At 39.3% G+C, this 23,646-nt stretch overlaps 1 protein-coding gene across 3 annotated transcripts in view; it reads right to left on the bottom strand.

Annotated features, from left to right (window-relative positions):
• Positions 1-283: 283 nt before the first annotated feature.
• LSM14A (LSM14A mRNA processing body assembly factor) overlaps positions 284-23,646 on the bottom strand; it is a 64,342-nt gene continuing 40,979 nt past the window's right edge. The window contains exons 4-10 of one of the 3 annotated variants that reach the window (XM_008139789.3): positions 21,673-21,795; positions 15,232-15,408; positions 14,891-14,956; positions 11,010-11,192; positions 10,733-10,907; positions 9,017-9,248; positions 284-1,663 (exon numbers count right to left, since the gene is read on the bottom strand). In XM_008139789.3, coding sequence (XP_008138011.2) covers positions 1,640-1,663; positions 9,017-9,248; positions 10,733-10,907; positions 11,010-11,192; positions 14,891-14,956; positions 15,232-15,408; positions 21,673-21,795 — 980 coding nt within the window. In that variant the 3' untranslated portion in view covers positions 284-1,639. The remainder of the gene's footprint in view (positions 1,664-9,016; positions 9,249-10,732; positions 10,908-11,009; positions 11,193-14,890; positions 14,957-15,231; positions 15,409-21,672; positions 21,796-23,646) is intronic. The other 2 variants (XM_028143042.2, XM_054711341.1) reach the window with 2 other exon arrangements.

The following is a 23,646-nucleotide window of genomic DNA, read 5'->3' on the forward strand; positions in this document are numbered from 1 at the left end:
TCAGAAATGTGTTCAATATCATGATTTATGGGTCCTCCAAAAGGTTTTGTTGTTAACATGCAAGCAAACAGTATTAAACAATATTATCTAAATTATGGCTGTCAAGTACTGAAACTTATAATGAAACCAAATTACAAAACATCTTCTTGTAGAACTATACAAAAGATATAAAATTAAAAATATCAACCATCTTTAAATATTCTAATTCTACTGTGCAGTTTTCCACATCTTTATCACTACTGAATAGCTTAAGGAGAAAGTTAACAAAATCAAGAGAGATAAGAATATTTAAATCTTTGGATCCCTTTATTCCATGGCCTTCATAAAAACACAAAGGTGGCCAGATTTTCCCCCCAGTATAGCTTAAAGTATCAAAAAGATTTACTAGTAATTTATAGTTAGCAATGAACTCTATATTGAGTCATTTGTGAATCACAGGCCAAAGGACCAGTGTTATGATATCTGATAAGTTGCCAAAATAATTTCTAACACTCTGAATCCTCTTGAAATATAATGGAATGAGTCAACTTATCACGACAAAATTCCAGGCATTATCAGGAAGAACAGGTTAATTGATGCCTAGTTTTACTGTCTTAAAAAAAGGGGAGAACTTACTTATTTGAAAATACAGCTAAGTACATTGTTATCTATGATTATTTACATTCATATACTGAAAATATCTATTATTTGGACAAATCCTGTGATATGCCATTTATTATAAAATGAAATTCTTACAATGAGCATAATTTATCCTTAACCAAAGAATGTATCAAATCTTCATTTGTGTTCTAAACATTAAAAAAGAAAATCAAAATAAAAAATCTTAAGCCTGGAAAGCTATGAAAAAAAAAAAAAAAAAAAAAAAAAAAAAAAAAAAGACCCACCCAGAGCTCTGTTCCTCAGCACAACTTCTGCAAGGACACAGTATGTTTGCTGACTTTAAAATGTTTATTCTTTAAAAAATTAGTTGCTTTTTATATAGCTATACAAAGTTCTTAATGTTTCTTTGGCAATGGAATATAATGGAATTTTATAACTATATAAAAAAGTTACCTTTGCCTAAGAAACAGTATTTACTGTGTGTACATAGTTGACTGACAAAATTCTCTACCATCCAGCACCCCAATTAACTGATGAAATAAGCTACCTCAAAAGGGATATTACAGGATTGCCAAAAAGAAAGGGAAAAAGATATAGACACAGACACACACACACACACACACACAAACACACCCTTCTGTGGCTTGAAACACAGTATTACGGCCCTATCTGCAGGTAACTTACAATAATTGCCAAATACAATTTAGTGATAAAAAAAATCCTTTCAGTGATGAAAAAATACTTGTAAGTCCCACTGAAGTACTGCTTTAGTTTACACATAAGAAATTACTTAACCTTCTGCTATTTCAAATATATTTAATGCTCATTTTTAAAGATGAGCTGCCCCCTACCCCCCAATATAACTGGATCATATCTTTGAAATTAAGCAGAAAAACAAACAAACCAACAAACAAAAAAACCCAGTGCTGGTGACAAATATACAGCGAATTCACTTCTTCATTCTTGGTAAAGTCTGAAATCAATCCTCAGGACCATGAAGAGCTAGAAGTTCACCTAGTTCCAAAGACTTGTTTGTAGACTATGCAGCAACTTTGTTGTCTTTCTAAAAAAGGGAAAAAAAAATTAGCTCATGTTTCAAATTACTGGTTAGTTAATAATCATTTCTTTCCAATATGCTTAAATATACTTTCATTATCTTTAAATATATCCTCCTTTTACTCTCACATATAAATCTGTACTACTGATTTCCAGAAAATACTTTACTTCCACACCTAGCAGGAGCTCATTATTTGTTAACTACATTTTTTAGTTAGTACTAGAGTTTATTTATTTATTAAAAAATGTTTTCATTGATTTTAGAGAGAGAAGAAAAAAGGAGAGACAGATAGAAACATCAATTGTTTGCCTCCTGAACCACCACTACTGGGGACTGAGCCCGCAACCTGGGCATGTGCCCTGACCGGAAATTGAACCAGTAACCTCTTGATGCTGAGCTATACCAGCCAGGCTCTAGTTAAAGCAGTGGTGTTGTAGGCTAGTTCCAGAGAGAAGCCACCCCCCCAAGATACAGGTATACCCCACTATCTTTGATTGCCATCCTAATAACCTTTAACCTTTTGCACTTGGATGTCGAGTGTGACTCGACACGGTTAGCATCGGTAGCAGCTCGTATGTCCAATGTTTCAAAAAATATCACACCATGAAAAATTATAGAGATTAAAATTACTCTTTGAATGTATCAATAATTTGAAATATAAAAAAATCCAAATAAATAAGTTTGTATGAAAAGAAACTCCTGTTTTTTATTCTACTGCCGCACTTTGTAAAATCTGGGGTATTTAAAAAATTAAATCCCGAGTAGAATAAAGGAATCGAGAAAAAAGCAAGTGAGTGCAAAGGGTTAAAAATAATGATAGAACTTAAACCTTCAATATACTACTAGTCAAATTCATTAAGTACAACCAACAACATACTTTGGAAAAAGATTAATAAAATCTCTAAGTCTTTGATGTCTTTACTAAGTAATAACATATACAGACAGTAAAATAACTTTTCTCTCCAAAGGGTCATTCCCTCAGGAGAAAGCAAATGATTTAGAAATTCATTTTAAAAGATAACTTTTAAATTTGAAATAAAGTTTCTGAAAATCTGAGAGTTGACTGGGGAGTTTAAAAAAGTAACTAGGGAAAAAGCAGTAAAAATCTCAAGGGTCCTCTAACTTTCCAGTGAGACTAATCTTTTTTTTTTTTAAAGATGTTTTATTGATTTCTTACAGAGAAGAAGGGAGAAGGATAGAGAGTTAGAAACATCGATGAGAGAGGAACATCAATCAGCTGCCTCCTGCACACCTCACACTGGGGATGTGTCCGCAACCAAGGTACATGCCCTTGATTGGAATCGAACCTGGGACCCTTCAGTCTGCAGGGCGACGCTCTATCTACTGGGCCAAACCAATTAGGGCTCCAGTGAGACTAATCTTAAACTAAAGTCTTGTATACACACAGTATCAGAGCCAGGGGCTTCCATTTTCCTCAGAACTAGTTGCTACTATGTATCTGGCTTATACTGCTGATTCTCATCCTGTTAGAAATACATATTTCCTATATTAAAGACTAACTTTATCTGTGCATACAACACCAAAGCATTTGTACAATGTTGTTAAAGTAGAATACAAATGGCATGGTATAAGTTGGTGCAGTAAGAATTAGTAGGAAGATGATCCTTCCACCCCCACCATAGCCAACCTTCACATGTTCGATGTTTAAAAAATCTTTCAGAAAGCTATCTGATTAATCCAGACCTATAAGGGCCCAAAAGCTGTGGTTTTCTGAAAGGAAAAATAAGCAAGAAAGAGGAGAGATGGAAAGAGGTAGAGGGACAGAGAGGAGAAAAGTATGAAAGGGCGAGAACCATACTGAGTCATTTGGGACACCCCATTGTCTCTGGATGCTCCCTGAAGAAACACATACTCAAATGGGAGGCAATCTGTCTCATCCATCCTGGTGGCTTAACATGTTAGCAGCAGCATATAAACCAGGAGCTGGCTGTCCTCTTATTATCCCTGGCCTGATCCCCCCACCCCCCCGCAAAAAAAAAAAAAAAAAAAAAGGGAAGAAAAGAAAGCGCCACAGGACCAAACTCAACACGAGTTTATGTTTCTAACATTATCCTTAAGGAAAATTGGGCTAGAAGTCAAAGAGAGGGAGTTTTGGCTTTATATAGTAGTTTGTACCTAGATCTAGAGAGTTAACCTCTTTGGGTCCTTGGTTTTCTAACCCTATGTATTGGGGTGGGTTTAGAGAAAGGTTCTAGTCTCTCATATGAGGGTATTTTTTCATTGATTTTTCAGAGAATGGGAGGGAGGGAGGGAAAAGGAAGGGAGTGAAGGAGAATGGGGGGGGGGGAAGGAAGGGAGAGAAAGAGACAGATACTGTACATCGACTGGTTGCCTCCCACACATACCACGATCAGGGCTGGGGATCGAGCCTGCAATCCAGGTACATGCTCTTGACTAAAATTTGAACCTGTGACCCCCCAGTAACCACTGAGCCCCACTGGCCAGGGCAGTATATGGCTCTTTTTAAAGAGTCCTAAAAATTGATAATCCTATCAAACACGTTTTCATTAGGCAATCAGATTTATTTATGCTCAGTCTAAAAATGTAATGATTCATGCCAACGGAGCACAATGACCAAAACCAACCATTACATGGAAGCTACTACAAATACTATTGACATCCACTTTGAAAAATGAGTTTAATCCCTGCAGGTAAATCTCTTGTATGTAATAGTGATCACTCACTATTTCTACCTTTAAAGGAGCCAAATGATATGATCTAGAAGGCATAGTCGGCAGAAAAGGCCTCCGATGGCAGGCAGAAGGGTCACTGAACTTTGTAATGAACAATCAAGGGCTAGCCACACTGATGGGCCTTTGTTGCCACTGAAGGCTAAAGTACTCCTAATGAACATATGCTAAGCACTTACTTCAAGCCCATTATGGCTCCATACTGAGCAAGTGTTTTGGTGGAATACATATTCACTAATACCAAGAGGCTCCCACATAGCTGGTGATACAAAACAAAATGTGTGAAATAGGGAACATGAATGTATTTAACATGTACACGGGTGAAAGCAGATAGTATGGAGGTGAGAAAAGGAAGAAATCAGTGGAGGAAGGAAGATAAGTTTATAAGGATAGAGGAAACCTTGGGTAAGACTGTAAAGTGTAAGTGAAAGGGAGGCCTTGACTTTTAGCTGTGTCTGACTTCCCACTGGACTATAAACACCAAGGAGGCAGGACTGAGTCTATTTTGTTTACCACCAATGTCCAGCACAGTGCTTGGCATATACAAAGAATTCAATATATTTGGTCAATGAATGAATGAGGTCAGAGTCTGAATAAAAAAACAACGTGACTATGAGTCAACTTGCTTAAATCAGATAAATTAAAGGGTAACAAGAAATGGGGCTGGGTATGTCAACTGGGACCCTCACAATAAGAAGAGGAGGCAGTGCAATGCAATGTCACATTAGAACTTTTTAACCACCAAGCAATACCTCAGGGTCCAGTGAGTCTGTCACTTCTTAAAACACTCAAGCAGATTGTGTCAGAAATACACTAGTGCAAAGATTCATGTAGACAACCTCTATAATGCATTCTAATAATGCAATATACAGGGTGGGGCAAAAGCAGGTTTACAGTTGTTCATATGGAAAATAATACAATTAATAATAATAAAGAATAAAGGCTATGTTTTGCATACGTACTTACAACTGTAAACCTACTTCTGCTCCACCTTGTCTGTGAAAGGGTTTTAACTAAAGGATCAAAATGACTGAATAGTGAGACACAGTTTCAAGAAAATATTTGCATTATTAAGTGCATATATCATGCACACAGTGATTATTCAGTTTAAAGTGAAATAACAGTCCAGTCTTACACAGACAACATGACAGCTATTTTTTCAAATATCTAAAAAATTATGTAGAGTATTTATATTCTGTGTATTTACAAAGGACAGAGTTAAACTAATCGTTTGAAGATATAGGAAGAAGATTTTCACTCAAATTGTATGTATATCTGTGAAATCCAAGTAATTAGATATCCCTGGAGTGGGATAATGGTCTCAGGAAAAGTAAGGTCCCAGCTACAGATGAGGTTTGGCTTCTCAGACGCTTTCCAACTGAGACTTTAATGATCTGTAAAAGGTGTATCTGAGATAAGACTGTACAACTCTCTTTTCACAAATGTCAAAATTGAGTGACTGAAAGGTTTAATGACTTGAGATCATACTAGCAATAAAATTCTCACTGGGACTACAGTCTAATTTAAATGCACTTTTCCTCAAACTAAGCTGACTCAATATAGTCTTCAGCAAGGAGTTGTCCTAAGTTCTTCAACAGATAGCTGATATGCTTAAAGCGAGGTAAAGAAAGACTGAAGGTCTGAAGACCAATAAATAGGTTATTATGTTAGCTGGCAGGGACATGTCAAAGGAATGAATGTGGTGATGTGAAAATGGGCCCTGATCATGAATACCTCCACACTCCTGGGGACAAAAGAATGGCAGCCTTGGCCAGTTAATGCTCAGTGGTTAGAGCGTTGGCCTGAGGACTGAAGTGTCATGGGTTCGATTCTGGTCAAGGGCACATATCTTGGTAGCAGGCTCGAACCACGACCCCGGCACCTGTGAGAGGCCAATGTGTATCTGTGAAATCCAAATAATTAGATATGTGGGAACCATGACCCCGGCACCATGTGAGAGAGACCAATTGTGGTGTCTCTCGAACATCGATGTTTCTCTCTGTCTCTCCCTATCCCATCCACTCTAAAGATCAATGGAAAAAAATCCTCAGGTGAGGATTAATGAAAAACAAAAAAAAGAAAGGAGGAAAAAGAATGGTATATTATTAGCCAATCAAACACTAGGAAGAGGCAAAGCTGAGATAATGGGAAGGCAAGAAGATGATGAGGTCATTCTGAGGAAGGTTAAGTTTAAGTTGATCACAGGCACAAAGCAGGTGAAGATAGAGCAATGCAGATGGAAGCATATGAGGTCCAAACTGAAAAACTGATTAGAAGCTTTGCACCGACAAGCTGGAAAAGGAAAGGGGGAAAGGGAAAGTCAGAGAAGGAAGAGGGAAGCGGGGCAGAGTGGGAGAAAGAGAGAGAGAGAGAAAGTGCGCACTTGGGCATGCTTTATCATATGCAAGATGCAAACAGGAGCATGAATGCTTTCAAGCAGCAGCAAACTGAATGTTCCAGGCAGAAGGAATGGATAAAAAAGGTCCTGAGATAGGATTAAGCTTGTCCCTAAACAAGAATAAGAGGGCCCATGTATCTGTGGCAGGGTGAATAAGAGAAAGGAAGTCCCACTGGTAAAAAGAACTAAGGATAGTTCTAGACTTCTAACCTGGAGAAGATCCTGAAGCATCTTATAGGCTGTGTTGAGAAACATGTGTTGTTTTATTAAAAAAAACTTGTGTATAACAAACAAACAAACAAGAAAAAAAGACACTGTCCAGCCAGTGTGGCTCAGAGGTTGATAATCGGCCTATGAATCACGAGGTCAGTTTGATTCCCTATCAGGGCACATGCCTAGGTTTCAGGCTTAATCCCTCCGAGGGGGGACAGGACGTGCAGGAAGAAGCTGATCAATGATTCTCTCTCATCACGGATGTTTCTATCTCTCTCTCCTTCTCCCTTCCTCTCTGAAATCAATAAAAATGTGTTAAAAAAAAAAAAAAGAAAAAAACACTTCCAGTTGGGTGTCAAATATTGCAGAGGAATAAGAGCAAATATTTGTGAAAAGGCTACTGAATTCTGTAAGCAAAATGTCACAGGCAAGAGCAGTAGGTTCCTAAGATATAGTTTTCTAGCTGGAATGGCAGTTTTGCGTCAGAAGTGCTGCAGCTCCATTAGGCCACCATGGCTGAATAGACAGAGCTAATGATGAGGCTAATTTTCAGCAGTCTTGGCTGTGATGAGACAATATCAAAGGCATCAAAATTGATAGACCAGCCCTGGCTGGCCAGCTCAGTTGGTTAGAGCGTCGTCCCCATATGCCAAGGTTGCGGGCTTGATCTACGGTCAGGGTTCACACAAGAATCAACCAATGCATGCATAAATAAGAGGAACAACAAATAGATGTTTCTCTCTCTCTCCTCTCTCTCAAATCAATCAATACAAAATAAATAAAAAATTAACAGATCAGACCCCAAAGCCACTAACACAGACCTTCAGAAGGATCTGAACAACGGTCAGTTTTAAATATTGGACAATGAAACTCCTGCCACCAGGTCTTTTTGATTCCAGCTGTCCTTTACAATGGGATTTTGATCCTTTCTGTTTATATACCTTCCCCTTCACTATCCCTAAAAATCAATAAACTAGGATAGTGACAGACTCCTTTAAATAAATAATACATATAAACATACTATAAGAACTATACAATTTTCTAGCAGCAGTTCCCAAATGTCAATATCATGAGATTTTCAAGACCATGGCAAAATAAGAAAACCAAGGAAAATGTGGTTACATTTTCCACAAAACTAAATTAAGAGCACTGACTCAGGAAAAAATTTACTAGGTTTAAGACATCATCACTTACTAGCTGACTTCGGACAAGTTTTTTTAATATCTTTATCCCTATTTCCGCATTTGTAAAATGGGGATTAAAAAGAGAACCTACACTAGAGTTGCTGTGAGGTTTAAGTGAGTTGATATATACATGCAAAATACTATATAAATGTTAGCTGCTATTAAAATATGTTTGTCTTCCATTGTGAAGTATTTCCTTCCTAAACTCTTTTAGTGTTAAAGCATACTTTGTTATCTCAAAAAAAAAGATGGTATGCTATAATACTTTTGTGGCTAATGCCTTAAGTGATCTTCTGTGCCTCCAACAAAATATAATCTTAAAAAAAAAAAAAGAGCCCTAACCGGTTTGGCTCAGTGGATAGAGCATCAGCCTGCGGACTCAAGGGTCCTGGGTTCGATTTCGGTCAAGGGCATGTACCTTGGTTGCGGGCACATACCCAGTAGGGGGTGTGCAAGAGGCAGCTGATCGATGTTTCTCTCTCATCGATGTTTCTAACTCTCCATCCCTCTCCCTTCCTCTCTGTAAAAAAATCAATAAAATATATTTAAAAAAAAAGAAAAGAAAAAAAAAAAAAGAAACAATCCTAAGTCAGTCTCTAATAGTTTTTTTGGGGGGAAATTTTACCAATCCATAAAGTCTAAAACCATAGTTCTATAATAACAAGACAAAAAAGATTTATTAGCCAAGTTACTACTCCTTAAAATTATATAAATATCCTAATCAGGTAAAAATGAAAGTTATACAAATGCCCTAAAAATATTTATCCAAAATAGATAAAAGAAAAAAATTCTGAGTTTCATTAAAATGCATGTTGTTTGGCATGTACTTTTATGAAAAACATATAATACTTACCCTATATTCAAAATCTGCAAATTCCCTGCCCCCACGACCTCCTCTGAATCCACCACGAAATCCTCGAGGGGTGGTGAAGGTACCACCTCTACCACCACCACGCCCTCGGCCACCACGGAAACCAAGACCTCCTCTGCCTCTGTACCCGCCACGGCCACGGTTTGGACGAAGTGGGATTCCAAATGTTTCAGCATTTAATCTTCTTTCTTCAGCCCAGGTTGGTCTCCGTTCTCTATTTTAAGCACAAATAATCTTTACTGTATATCAGGCTTTAAAGAACATTTTTCAAGCAAAACTATGTAACACTAATTCCCAAATTAAGGTGAAGCAATTTCTAAAGATCAAGTAAAAATAAGCATCGCCTTAACCGCTTTGGCTCAGTGGATAGAGCGTCGGCCTTCGGACTAAAGGGTCCCAGGTTCGATTCTGGTCAAGGGCATGTACTTTGGTTGTGGGCACAACCCCAGTAGGGGGTGTGCAGGAGGCAGCTGATTGATGTTCCTCCCTCATCCATGTTTCTAACTCTCTCTCCCTCTCCCTTCCTCTCTGTAAAAAATCAATAAAATATATATTCTTAAAAAGCATCTTATTATCTTAGCCATCACAAACTGTTCATGTTCCTTTAATATTCTGTTAAATTTCATGTAAAAATATAACTGGTATTAGATTCTTGCAAATACAGTCGATAAAATAAACATGTTAAGAGCAGCAATATAATGGGAATTTAGATATAATGGGATTGGCAATTAACTCCACCCTCTGCTCAGCCCCAGTGGAAGAGAAAGTAAAGCCAGAAAAGGAAACTCTGTCTAGGAAGCTGGGAGCAGAAGGGTAGGTGCTGGAGTTCCCAGTAAGATCCCGGCCTAATCCCTGGACCTGATGCCTGAGGCAAGGGTCTGAATTGCTGCGGTTGGGGATTCTATTCTAGAGCCCAATCACAGGGTTCAGAATCATCTCCAGTCATGTTTAAACAATGGCCACCAGGTGGCACTAAACCACAGCGTGGGGGACAATTTGGATTGATCAGCAGAATCCCTGGAACTCTTAAGAGTTTGTTATGCTAGGACCTGACAATTAACCTGACAATTTTCTGGATCTCCATTTACTTAAATGTGGCAGAGTTTTACTATATCAGCAAACCACAAAGTAACATTAGTACTTTTGGTCCTGGTTTATTTGATCTACACTGTAAAGGGTAAAGTACTGTAAAAGGTCTTAACTTAGATGAAAGCTTTTGTTTAATTACTAATTTTAATTTTCATTCAATTCTTTTCTTTTAGCAAAATAAAACATCAAAAAATTGCTGTCATTAGATATTTTTGGTTTCTTTTTTTTGTACTCCTCACCTGAAGAATTTTTTTTCCACAGCTTTTCAGAGAGTGGAAAGGAGAGGGGGAGGGAGGAAAGGAGAAGAGAGGGACACACACACACACACACACACACACACACACACACACACACACACATTGAATGGCTGCCTCCTACACAGTAAACCTCAACCCAGGTAGGAGCCCTTGATCTTGACAGGGAATCTAACCCTCGACCCTTCAGTGTGTGGGCCAATGCTCTAACTATGGAACACACCAGCCAAGGCAGATATTTTTAAAGTATTGATTACTTGTAAACTTTGTGAAATTATAAAAAAATCATTAAAAAAAAGGAAAAGATTTCACAATCAACTTCCTAAAAGCTTAAGAACAGCTTAAAAGACAGTACCTATTATCATCACAAGAAATATTATCAAAGAAGGATTTAGTTTTGTCATAATAGCAATTAGGTCCAAGTGGATCTTCTTCATCTGCATTTCCTTCACTGTTTTGAGTATCAACTCCTGAGTCTCCTTTATCTTCACCATTTACAGGCTTCTCCTGTTTCTCAAGTTTATCTTCCACTGAAAAACAAGCACATACCATAAAAGTCAAGACTTGTACTAAACATCAATGATTCACAAGTCAAATAAGAGTATTTTCTGAGTAGAAAAATAAAAATTCACCTTTCAATTTAAGTTTATTGTGAAACTCTCTGTCAATTTCCTCCTTGTTAAATTGTGCATTTGCACTTTCAAAGTCAAAGTCTTTCTCAAATTTCATAGGACCATCTCGCCGAATACCAAATCTTCCCCTGCCACCTCGATGACACCCACGCCCTCTCCTTGGAGCTGAAGGAGCACCTGGAACTATAGAAATAAGGAAAGAAGTAAGCTGGTTTAAGACAGAAGTCATCATTATGGTTTTTATATTGAATGGTCAACAATGGAAATGCTGCCCTAACCGGTTTGGCTCAGTGGATAGAGCATTGGCCTGGGGACTGAAAAGTCCCAGGTTCGATTCTGGTCAACCATGTACCTTGGTTGCGGGCACATCCCCAGTTGGGGGTGTGCAGGAGGCAGCTGTTCGATGTTTCTCTCTCATTGATGTTTCTAACTCTCTAATCCCTCTCCCTTCCTCTCTGTAAAAATTAACAAAATGTGTGTGTGTGTGTGTGTGTGTGTATATCTCAACAACAAAACAACAGAAATGCTTACAAGTCTCTATATATTATATTTATATTTTTATATAAAAAAGAAATGAAGTTTCACTAACATTTAATATATAGCACACATGAAATTTATAAATAGCTCACATGAATTTATATTTATGAGGCCCACACTCATATATATAGCTGAGAGAGTGCACAACCAAACAATTTGGGAGATGTTGGTACTAAATTACTGTATACTCCTTGAAGGCAGGGACTATGTTTTGCTTACTTATATTCCTTACTAGAGGCCCGGTGCACGAAATTCATGCACTTGGTGGTGGGTGGTGGGTGGGTGGAGGGTCCGTCCCACAGCCTGGCCTGCGTCCTCTCGCACTCCGGGAGCCTTTGGGGGATGTCCAACTGATGACCTAAGCCATCAGTTGACATCCTTAGCATTGCCACGGAGGTGGGAGAGGCTTCTGCCACTGCTGCTATGCTCACCAGCTGTGAGCCCGGCTTCTGGCTGAGCTCACAGCTGGTGAGCATAGCAGCAGTGGCAACCCAAGCGAGGCCCTGGTATCTGGGATTTATTTTCCTTCTACAATTGAAACTTTGTAGCCTGGAGCGGAGCCAAGCCTGGGGCTCCCTCCGAGGCCGGTAGCCATTTGTGTTGGGGTTATAATTGAAACTTTGTTGCTTTAAGCGGGTGGGCCCGGCCAGGGTATGCGGAAAGCTTTGTTTCCCCTGTTGCTGGCGGCAACCCTGGCCTGCTCTCTCAAGCTCCATTCTGCTGCCATTTGTTTGAATTTGTTTACCTTCTATAATTGCAACTTTGTAGCTTGAGTGGAGGCTTAGGCCTGTCAAGGGCAGGTGGAAAGCTTGGCTTCCTCTGTTACCTAGGAAACCTTGCTCTCTGTGGCTGCAGTCATCTTGGTTTGGGTTAATTTGCATACTCGCTCTGATTGGATGGTGGGTGTGGCTTGTGGGTGTGTTGGAGGTATGGTCAATTTGCATATTTGTCTATTATTAGATAGGATAATTATGAAAGGAAGTTAAAGTTCTTTTTTAAAAGAAATATATTTTTTATTGATTTCAATGAGGAAGGGAGAGGGAGAGAGAGAATCATCAATGATGAGAGATAATAATTGATTGGGGAACTGTGACCTCCTGGTTCACAGGTCGAAGTTCAACTACTGATAACATAGGCCAGGTGGAAGTTAAAGTTCTTGAACAATTACTTCAAAAAAAGGTTCAGGGCATAAATAATTTAAATGAGAAAATGTCCAACTTTTTTTTTTTTTAAATTCTCACCCAAGGATATTTTTTTCCACTGATTTCTAGAGAATGGATGGGAGATAGTAGGGGGTGGGGGTGGAAAGGAAGTAAGGGAGAAGGGGAGAGAGGGGGAGAGAGAGAGAGAGAGAGAGAGAGAGAGAGAGAGAGAGAGAGAGAGAGAGAGAGAGAGAAAAAGAGAGAGAGAAACATTGAGATAAGAGAGACACATCAATTGGTTGCCTCCTGCACAGGTCCCTGGGCCTGGGGAACCTGCAAGTGAGGTACACGCCCTTGACCAAGGTACATGCCCTTGACCGGGAATTGAATCGGAGACCCTTTGTTCTGAGACCCAGCACTCTAACCACTAAGCAAACCAGCCAGTGTAAAAATGTCAAACTTTTAAGGTACAGATAATTCTATTCTTAAAAACAAAATATTTTTTTATAATGCTAATATGAAACTGACACAAAAACATCTATCTACATAATAAAAGCCTAAGCAATCGTTAGGGTGGAATGACCAGTCGCTATGACATGCACTGACCACCAGGGGGCAGATGCTCAATGCAAGAGCTGCCCCTTGGTGGTCAGTGCGCTCCCACAGGGAAGCGCCGCTCAGCCAGAAGCTGGGCTCATGGCTGGGAAGTGCAGCAGCAGTGGCGGGAACCTCTCCCACCTCCACAGCAGTGCTAAGGAGCAGCGAGCTGAGTGGTAAGGAGCAGCAAGCAGGCAGGCGATAAGGAGTGAGGGGTCCCAGACTATGAGAGAGTGCAGGCGGGTGGAGGGACACCTTCCAGTGCACGAATTTCATGCACCAGGTCTCTCTCTCTCTCTCTAAAAGCCTAAGGGACTGGCCGACCAGCCGATAGCTCTGATGCACACTGACCACCAGGGGGCAGATGCTCAATGCAGGAACAGAAACCACAGGCATGGAAACGTGGAACAGACTGATGAATCTCAGAGGAAAGTGGGGAGGGTGGGAAGAGATTAACCAAAGATCTTATATGCATACTAGAGGCCCAGAGCACAGATTTGTGCACTGGTGGGGTCCCTCGGCCTGGCCTATGCCCTCTCACAATCCAGGGCCCCTCAGGGGATGTCAGAGAGCTGGTTTCAGCCCGATCCCCACAGGCCAGAGAGGGGGGGGACCCCACTGGTGCACGAATCCATTCACCAGGCCTCTAGTAAAAAATAATACAAAAAATAGTACAAGATAGAAAGCTATACAATGTCGCCTACCATCAATCAGGGTTTATTTCAGAAATGTGATGATGCTTAAAAAAAACTTTTATTTTAAAATAATTACACAATTCTCCCCCCCAAAACAACAAAAACCCTGAAAAAATGGTCCTACGTGCTCCATCACCAAGCCTTCCCTCCAAAGTTTTAGTTACCTACCGTACATTATCAAAACCAGGAAAACTGACACTGGTACAATATGATTAACTACATTATACATCTCATTCAGATTTCAACAGTTTTTGCATGTACTCATTTTTTGGTAGATCTGCATTAACTAACACCAAAAGTGAAGAAAAAAAGTGTTCTGCCCAGCAGGCGTGGCTCAGTGGTTGAGTATCGACCTATGAACCAGGAGGTCATGATTTGATTCCCAGTCAGGGCACATACCTGGGTTGCGGGCTTGATCCCCAGTGTGGGGTGCAGGAAGGCAGCTGATCAATGATTCTCTCTCATATCCCTCTCCCTTCCTCTCTGAAATCAATACAAATATTTAAAGAAAAAACAACCTGTTCTGCTACCACAATGAAACTCCCATGCTACAGCTAGCTACCAACCCTTGCCATTCTTTCTTTTTTTTAATCTTCACCCAAGGATATTTTTTATTTTTATTGATTTTTAGAGAGGGAGGGAGGGAGAAAGAGAGTGAGAGAGAGAGAAAATGTTGATCAGTTGTGTCCTGTACTCACCCCTACTGGGGATCAAACGCACAACCCAGGTATGGGCCGTAACTGGAAATCAAACCTGCAACCTTTTTGGTGCAAGGGATGATGCTCCAACTAACTGAGCAACCTGGCTGGGGCCACAATTCATTTTTTTTATAGCAATTATTCACCACACATTTCAAATAGTCTCTCTATTGAGAAGCATAGAATATGACTTTTAAATCCAAGTTACTTACCTATTTGTCTCTTGCTATCATTTCTGAGTTGCTCATTTTCTGGTCTTGAAACTTTGTGTATATCAGCTATAAGGCATACAGAATAACAAATTAACTCAGGACACAAAAATCAAAATTTTCTGTTAAGTTAGAAATGAGAAAACAAAACAAAAAACCCTCCAAATCTATACCCGCCCCCCCATCACTATTTTGAGCCAAATTTGAAAGAATGAACATTCTAAGTTCAGTTTAAACCTTCTAGGATCCATCATTCATATAAAGTTTACCTTTTTAATGAAAATAAGGTGAATGGAAAATGTTGATGAGTCAATTAAGGAATTAGTAAATAGCTAAAGTTCTACCTCGCCTGTGCTCTTGATTCTCTATTGCTTTTTGGCTGGTAGATGGTAAAGGCCTGGTTGATACAGGGCTCCTTCTCCCAACAGGTGCCGGAGCAGGTAAGTGGGCCGAGGCGGTCTGTACTGCTTGTTCCATGGTAGGGCTTTTTCTCAAAGGATCTAACTGAGGGCTTGAACGACCTAAAACGTAACCAAAAGATAAGAAACTACCCTATCCTTTGGGGATTTCAAAATAACCTAGACGCTAAAAAAAATGTCTTGTTTTATTTCTACCAATTCAAATCCTTAGCACAAACTTGAATTCTTATACTGACTAGACCAGAGTTTAAAATTGATTATCTTTAGTGGGCTGGTCACTAGATTAGTTAAAACAACAACAACAACAAAATACTCTGGAATTTTATTCTACCTATTGAAATAAGGTTTAAGTAAGTTTTTCAAAAATTTCTGCCTGGTACAAGATTCCCCAGGAATGTTATCAAAGATCATGCTGTTGGTCAGATGCAGGTTTATACCAATAACCATAACCACAAGATTCTATTGATACTTAAGCCATTATTTCCAGAAGCTTTAATATTTTCAGTACTTTCTGAAGATGTCTAAAGTGATACCTTTATATCTATAGATATTATCTCCAATAAATTATTATTATAAATAAAGAACTAGAAAGTTAGGTGAAGTTCTTCAATACCTTAGGGGCTTGGGTAAATTAAACATCAATACTTAAAAGGCCAGCAACAGCCCTAGCCAGTTTGGCTTAATGGACTGAGCATGAGCCTTCGGACCAATGCGTCCTGGGTTCAATTCTGGGTCAAGGGCATGTACCTTGGTTGCAGGCTTCTCCTCGGCCTGGGCCCTGGTCAGGCACATGCAGGAGGCAACCAATTAATGTGTTTCTCTCACATCAATGCTTCTCTGTCTTTCCCTCTCTCTTCCACTCTCTCTAAAAGATCAATGGAAAAATATCCTCGGGTAAGGATTAACAACAACAAAAAGGCCAGCAACAAATAAACCCTTCAGGTAATTCCGCAGCAGTGATAATTAAGTCCTTGCCATTTAAAGCATCTCTTGTCAAAGTTTTACTTAATACAGGTTTTGTACTTACAAATTCCATTTTTCCTTTTATGAGATCAGAGCTTCATAGAATGGTTACAATATGAACAGAATAATGCAACATCAGGTGCTCCCATCATATTTTTTGTCCCTATGTTTGCGATAATTCTCTGTTCAAGGTGCTCTCATATTTCATGTTACTGCACCAAAATGTTTTGTTTAAAAAGAATTATGCTCATTTTATAAAAATAAAAAATTATCATATATGCTGCAAATGTCAACAATTGGTGAACCAGTGAGTGCTGACTAAGCATTGGTTGTTATTTATTGGATGCTTCAGGGACCATTTATTAGTAACTAGAGGCCCAATGCATGAAATTCAAGCATGGGTAGGATCCTTAGGCCTGGCCAGCGATCAGAGCCCATCTGTGGGGTGACTGGAGGGGCGATCAGGGATTGGAGGGGGGTGGGGTCCCGCTGGCACCTGCCTTGGCTGGCCTGGGGCCTGAGGGGCAGCTCCTGTGTTGAGCGTCTGCCCCCTGGTGGTCAGTGCACATCACAGCAACTGGCCGTTCCACCAGTCGTTCTGCCATTCAGACAATTTGCACATTAGGCTTTTATTATATAGGACAGTTCCCAAGATTATGGTTATCTAAAGTATGCAGTTGCTAATGTGTACCATTTCCAGCCATTAATGCCAAAGTTTACTCTGCCATTAACGGAAACACTGTATATACTGGGAAATCATGGAGGTTTATATAAGTTTTGGCCTATAAGGGGACATTTTGTAATCACTTATGATCGTCTAAAGGGATTTAATTTATAAAATAAGTATTAAGTTTTTTGAAAATCCTATTGTTTAGTTAATGTTAACAATACTATATTCTTCTAAGTTTATAAAATTTACTTTATCAGGTTTTTCTTTGAGAAAAGACCCTATGACAAGTATTAAAGAACCACAAGTGATAGGGCAATCACAGCAACATCTCATTTGTTGTATACTTTGTAATTAAAATCTACTAGCCACAATGGCAATTTTGTTACAAATAGGGAAATATAGGTGATACTAGACATATTATTAGGAATATATACAATAACCATTTCAGCATAATAAAAACACACCCCTTGAGCTATCTTCATACTGATATCACAGTTAAAATTCTAGATGTCTTAATTTTGTAAAATTCAGAAATTATCGTTGGCAAAAAATGTAGATTCCCAGGCCATATCAGCCTTGTTATTGTTTTTTTAATCCTCACTAGAGGATATTTTTTCCATTGCTTTTCAGAGAGAGTGGAAGGGAGGGAGGAACAGAGAGAGACAGAGAGAGAGAGAGCGAGCAAGAGTGGGAGGAAGAAAGAGAGAGAGACTGGTTGCCTCCCGCACTCACCGCAATCAGGGGATCAGGAGTAAACCCAATACCCAGGAGGCATGTGCCCTTGACTGGGAATTGAACCTGTGACTGAGCCACACCAGCCAGGACTGCCATTCTTTATATAAATATACCTCTTTCTTATAATAAACTAGAGGACCAGTGCACAGATTTGTGCACCGGTGGGGTCCCTCAGCCTGCCGGTTTCGGCCCGATCCCCGCAGGGATGTAGTAGTGTGCGAAGCGGCAAGTGGCTGGGGAGGAGCCCGAGCCCAGGCCAGGTGCTGTGCTGCTCCTGCTCATCCCAGCCCCACTGTGCCTGCCACCACTGCTTGGTAGTGCTGCCGTGGAGATAGGAAAGGTTCTTGCCGCCACAGCTGTGCTCACCGGCTGTGAGCCCGGCATCTGGCGCCCATCAGTCAGCTGAGCGGTGCTCCCGCTATGGGAGCACAATGACCAGTAGGGGGCACCTCCTACATTGAGGATCTGCCCCCTGGTGGTCAGTGCGCATCATAGTGACCGGATGACCGGTCGTTCGTTTGCTTAGGCTTTTATATATACAGATATGTACTTTAAAAATTTTATATTTAAAATTTAATTTAGTCCTAAGAAAGAGAGAAGGAATCTAATTATTTCCCCCAAATGATCAGGCAGCTGTCTGTCACAATATCATTTATTGAACAACTGCCCTTTCTCTAACTTAAAAATAATATCTCTATCATATACTAACTAGTGGCCCAGTACATGAAATTTGTGCAAGGGAGGGGGGTTGCCTCAGCCCAGCCTGCACCCTCTCCAATCAGGGATCCCTTGGGGGACACCCCTCTTCAATCTGGGACTGCTGGTTCCTAACCCCTAATTTGCTTGCCTGCCTGATTGCCCGTAAGTGCTCTCCCCTGCTGGCTGATCACCCCTAACTGCCTCTGCCTGCCTGATTGTCCCTAACTGCCAGCCTGATCTCGCCCCCAAGTGCCCTCCCCTGCAGGCCTGATCTCACCCCCAATGGCACTCCCCTGACAGCCTGATCTCGCCCCCAACTGCCCTCCCCCACCAGCCTAATCACCCCTAATTGCTTCTGCCTCGGCCCCCACCACCATGGCTTTGTCTGGAAGGAAGTCAGATGACCGGAAGATGGCTGGTCAACCTGGTCTAATTAGCATGTTACCCTTTTATTAGTATAGACAGATTACATAGGATAGGATTGCTTAAATGGGGTTAAAGCCTTTTTCAGCAGGAGGAGAAGCTCTTGGCAGACAAAAATATATAATCCCTATATCTGAACTAATAGCCAGCCATATACACTATACTGCCAAACCGGTCATTAAAAAATTGAATTGCTTTCTTACACCTTACACCAAACAGCTATTCCCTTAAAACCCCTCCTCAGCCCCCACCTTAGGTTCTGCCTTCGCAGTTCACCCAGATTTGGTTCTGATTGGTCGGTTTCTATGCAAGTCAGCATCAAAAGCCCCGCCTCTTAGGGAGCCATTGGCTCCTTGCAGTTCACCCAGATTTAGTTCTGATTGGTCAGTTTCTATGCCAGTCAGCGTTTCTGGGCCTATCTCCGGGCCTGATCAGAAGTCCCTGGGGCTGCTGGCGAGGCCCGGAGAGAAAGAGAGGCAAGGGCTGATCAATAGCTGCCACGAGGCTGCGGATCAGACCCTGCTTCTCTCTCCGGGCCTGATCTGCAGCCCCCCTCGGCAGTTAGTGCTGGGTTGACTGCAGGACTGACTTCTGGTGTTCGGTTGTCTTGTTTGGTCGTTTTGGACGTTACGGACCCTGGCTCTTTATATATATAGATTACTTATTTATACTTGGATCTTTTCCTGATTTTTATTCCATTCATCTATTAATTTATTCCTGCACTGTTTTATTTTATGAATGCATTATTGAGTAGGAAAGCCCTATTTCACTGCTTTTTATTTTTCAGATATGTCTAACTATACTTCCATGTTTATTTTTAAGATAGTATGTGTATCTGTTTTATTAAGTTCTCATACCATTCCACTTAGATTTATTGAAATTATAATAAACTTAATTAATATGACAAGTAAAGCCTTCCCAATACTTTATCTCTGTATCTAGGAATAAAATAATTCTCTAATTATATTATCTTATTAGATCCCTGTTATATTTTGTTTTGAACATAGAAATTGGTCTTTCTTGTTATGTATTTTTTACATAATTTCTCATTATTGTGAATATCATCTTTTATCCCCATTACATAATTAGTGGGTTAAGTTTTAGAACAATGATTGACTTTTGTACATTATGTTTTCCTTCTAATTTAAATCTTTTATTAGTTCTAGGTTATTCAGTGAATTCTTAATTCCGAGTAGTAATTCATAGCACTGACAAATAATGCTAATTTTAATAACTATGCCTCATTTCTTTTTCACGTGTTGCAGATGTAGCTAAAAATTCCATGACAATGCTGAATAGCAATGATGACAGGCATACTTATTTATGATTTAATAAGAATTTTTCTGGTGCTTCCATATTAAGGTTAATGTTGGCTGTTCATTAAGACAGCTAATATTTACTGATCATGTTCTATGTGCTAGGTACTATGATGCTGATGGCACTGTATACATTAAAAAAATTAATCCTCATAATAATTCTGTTAGTTACCAGTAAAGTACCATTTTATAGTTTAGGAAACTAACGCTTAAAAAGATTAATAACTAAAATAACAAACTAATACACATACATACAAATACACACTTAAATTAACCTACAAAAAAGCCTGGAAGCATGTACAACAAAATATAAATATTTGTTATTTCTGGGTAGAGATTGTGGGTATTTAAATTTTTTCCTTATACTTACTGTATTTCTAATTAATCTATAACAAATCTTTAGAATGTTTAAAAATTATTTTAAATTAATATGAGTAACAATAACTACAACTATTTCAAAATATCTACAGTAAGAAAGATTATGTTTAGCATTAGCTTGATTTTATTCTCAACAGATTTTTAAAATATTGTCCTGTGATTATGGCATCTTTCTGAAATGACTTCACATTGTTTTATTTAAAAGTAAACATCTACATAAAACAATGAGCCAGTAACATTCACTTTGGCAACAAGTAAAAATAGATATGGAATCTTGGGACCACTGAAGGCTATAAGTCTGGGTGAGGGAAAAATATAATTTCAAAAAGAAAAAAAACAGGCTAGTTTAAGAAGCTTATTAAATGCTGACCGTAGAAGGATTCTGATGCAGTTCTCAGGATCTACATTTTTAAGCACTCAAGGTGATTTGGTTGTGGGTGGTCTACACTGAGAACCACTGCTCTAGATCAGCAGTTTTCAACCTTTTTCATCCCATGGTACACATAAACTAATTAGCAAAATTCTGTGGCACACCAAAAATAAATGTATGTTTTGCTGACATGAGAAAAAAACAAAACACAAAAAAACAAACAACCAAGTACTGTATAATTTTCATTCATTCATACCAGATGGCTATTGTTGTGTTGGCTGTTGTCATTTTTTTTCTTTCATTTGACAATTTAAGGGAAAATAGGCCTGTGCCCCTGACTAAATAGTCAGGTATTATATGATTTCAAAATTCTTGCAGTACACCCATTGATCGTTGCTTTAGATCCTGTGAGGATGCTAAGAAAGATGCAAGAGCATAATGAATAGTTTGTTTTTTTCAGCTGTTATTTTAAAGTAATCAAGGAGAGTTCATTTTCAGTGGTAACTCTAGGATTAATTTGACATATTTAAGTGTAATCATACAATTTATATTATACTTGCTTTGCAAAAAATTGTCAAACTTACAGAAAGGTCACTTCTTCAGTTTTATGATCTAAGACTGGAAAAAGTCTAAATAGTGGAAGTCATTTCAACAATATACTTATTGCAACAGCAATTAGGAGAAAAAATTTCAAAGAACCAAATAAAAATTACACAGTTCATTGCAAATTGCAAAAGTTCTTACATTCAGAAAAAGATAAAACCAGTATAGAAATTTAGAATGAAAATATATGAAAGAAAAAGATAGCTTACCTTGAGATAACTGTGTTTTCACAGATCTTGTATCCTGTGTAAAGGCAGAACCAACTGCACTACTTTGAGACAGGGTACCGCTGTTTGATGTTTCTGTTCCAAAGGATGTCAAGGAGCTTCCAGCTTAAAGAGATTATTATAATGACAAAAAAATCTTTTAAAAAAATTTAAACCTTTAAGTTATATAAAGTAATGTACCATTTTAGTGATAATTTTCATCACGCTCTAGTATCACCTATACATATTAATAATGTTGAAAATTAATGAAAGTGTAACAAAAATTAGTTTGAGAAATCTTTGACAATACTATACAGGAAAAAAGCATGCTATACATATAATCCAGCATCCTAGATGCAAAAATTTTTCTAATGTGCAATACTGTCAAAAGCAGTTATGTGAATGGTATAGCAGGGACCCAGATGAGATAAAGTAGCAGAAATGGTACATTCTAACCAACATTAAGGTTCAATTATTTTAATTCCAAGTATCTGCACAAACAGCCAAATCAGCAGACAGGTTTATGATGTGCTTTCCCAGCATCTCCAAGGCAACAATGGACATCAGTCCATTTTAATGCTTCCACTTAGGATGGCACTGTGGGGGGCTGCAATCTGCCTAAAGCAACCACAAGAGCTTTGGTAATCCTATACAATAAAGAGGGAATATGCAAATTGACTGCCACACCGTCACAGAGCTGGCGGCGCCCACAGTGGAGGCCAAGGTCCTGAAACGAGCCTTAACGAGCAATCAGCAGGGACCCGAGGCTACGTGGTGCTGGGCTGGGGCAGGGGACCTGAGGCTTCGCCCCCCGCCCGGCGGGGCTTGACAAGGAGGGGGGGCCGGCTGGGTCTCGCACGATTTCGAGGCGCCGCAGGTGGGCCTCCGACAGGAGGAAGATTTTCATATACATTTTACTAATTTTCTTTCATCTCTGATACTTGTATTATAGGGGAAGGGCAAATAGCAATATTAAAATATTTCCTCTAATTAATTTCCTTTTAATGTGCACGAATTTCATGCACCAGGCCATCAGTGCTAGTAATAAATCCCTAGAAAGGACCCAATTTTTTGCTATACTAGTTTGTCAATTTTCTTTCTTCCTTAAGTTTCTACAGTACTCATGGATCATTCAACTATTCTTTCTAAAATATATTTTTATTGATTTTTTTTAGAGAGAGGGTGAGAGAGAAACATTGATGTGAGAGTGGAACATCAATCAGCTGCCTCCTACACGTCTCCCACTGGGGATCGAGCCCCAAATCTAGGCATGTGCCCTGACCAGGAACAGAACTGGCAACCTTTCAGTGCACAGGATGAGATACAACCAACTGAGCCACACCGGCCAGGGCAATCATTAAATTTTCATATGCTGTGCTCTCTTCTTACTATTTAATCTATGCAGGTTTTCTCTAGGAAGCATGTACAACAAAATATAAATATTTCTATAGTCCTTCTCCCATCCCTAAATCCAATCTAAATATGGTAACCAATAATATTTTATGATATAAATATAATATTACTACAATGCTGATGGCTTTTCACTGCTCTATAGATAAAAGTTCAAACTACCTACACACCTCAGTTTACATGGCCTTCTCATCTGTCTACCTCTTCTCTCATCACTTTCCTTTTCACCAGTCTACTGCCCAGAAGTGTATCCATCCATCTTTTGTTGTTGTTGTTAATCCTCACCTGAGGATATTTTTTCTATTTATTTTTAGAAAGTGGAAGGGAGGGGGAGAGACAGAAACATCCATGTGAGAAAGACACATTGGTTGCCTCCCACATGTGTCCGCAGGCGGATTCTAGTACAGACAGGTATGGCCTGTGAACCAAATTCAGGTTTGACCTCCAGGGAGGGCACATACAAGAAACCACCAATGAATGCATAAAAAAGCAGAACAAATCGATGTCTTTCTCTCAAATTAATTTTTAAAAAAAGATATTCCCCTTTCCACTGTACTGCACTGGCAT

The sequence above is a fragment of the Eptesicus fuscus genome, chromosome 21, assembly GCF_027574615.1.
Source record: "Eptesicus fuscus isolate TK198812 chromosome 21, DD_ASM_mEF_20220401, whole genome shotgun sequence".
NCBI classification, from domain to species: domain Eukaryota; kingdom Metazoa; phylum Chordata; class Mammalia; order Chiroptera; family Vespertilionidae; genus Eptesicus; species Eptesicus fuscus.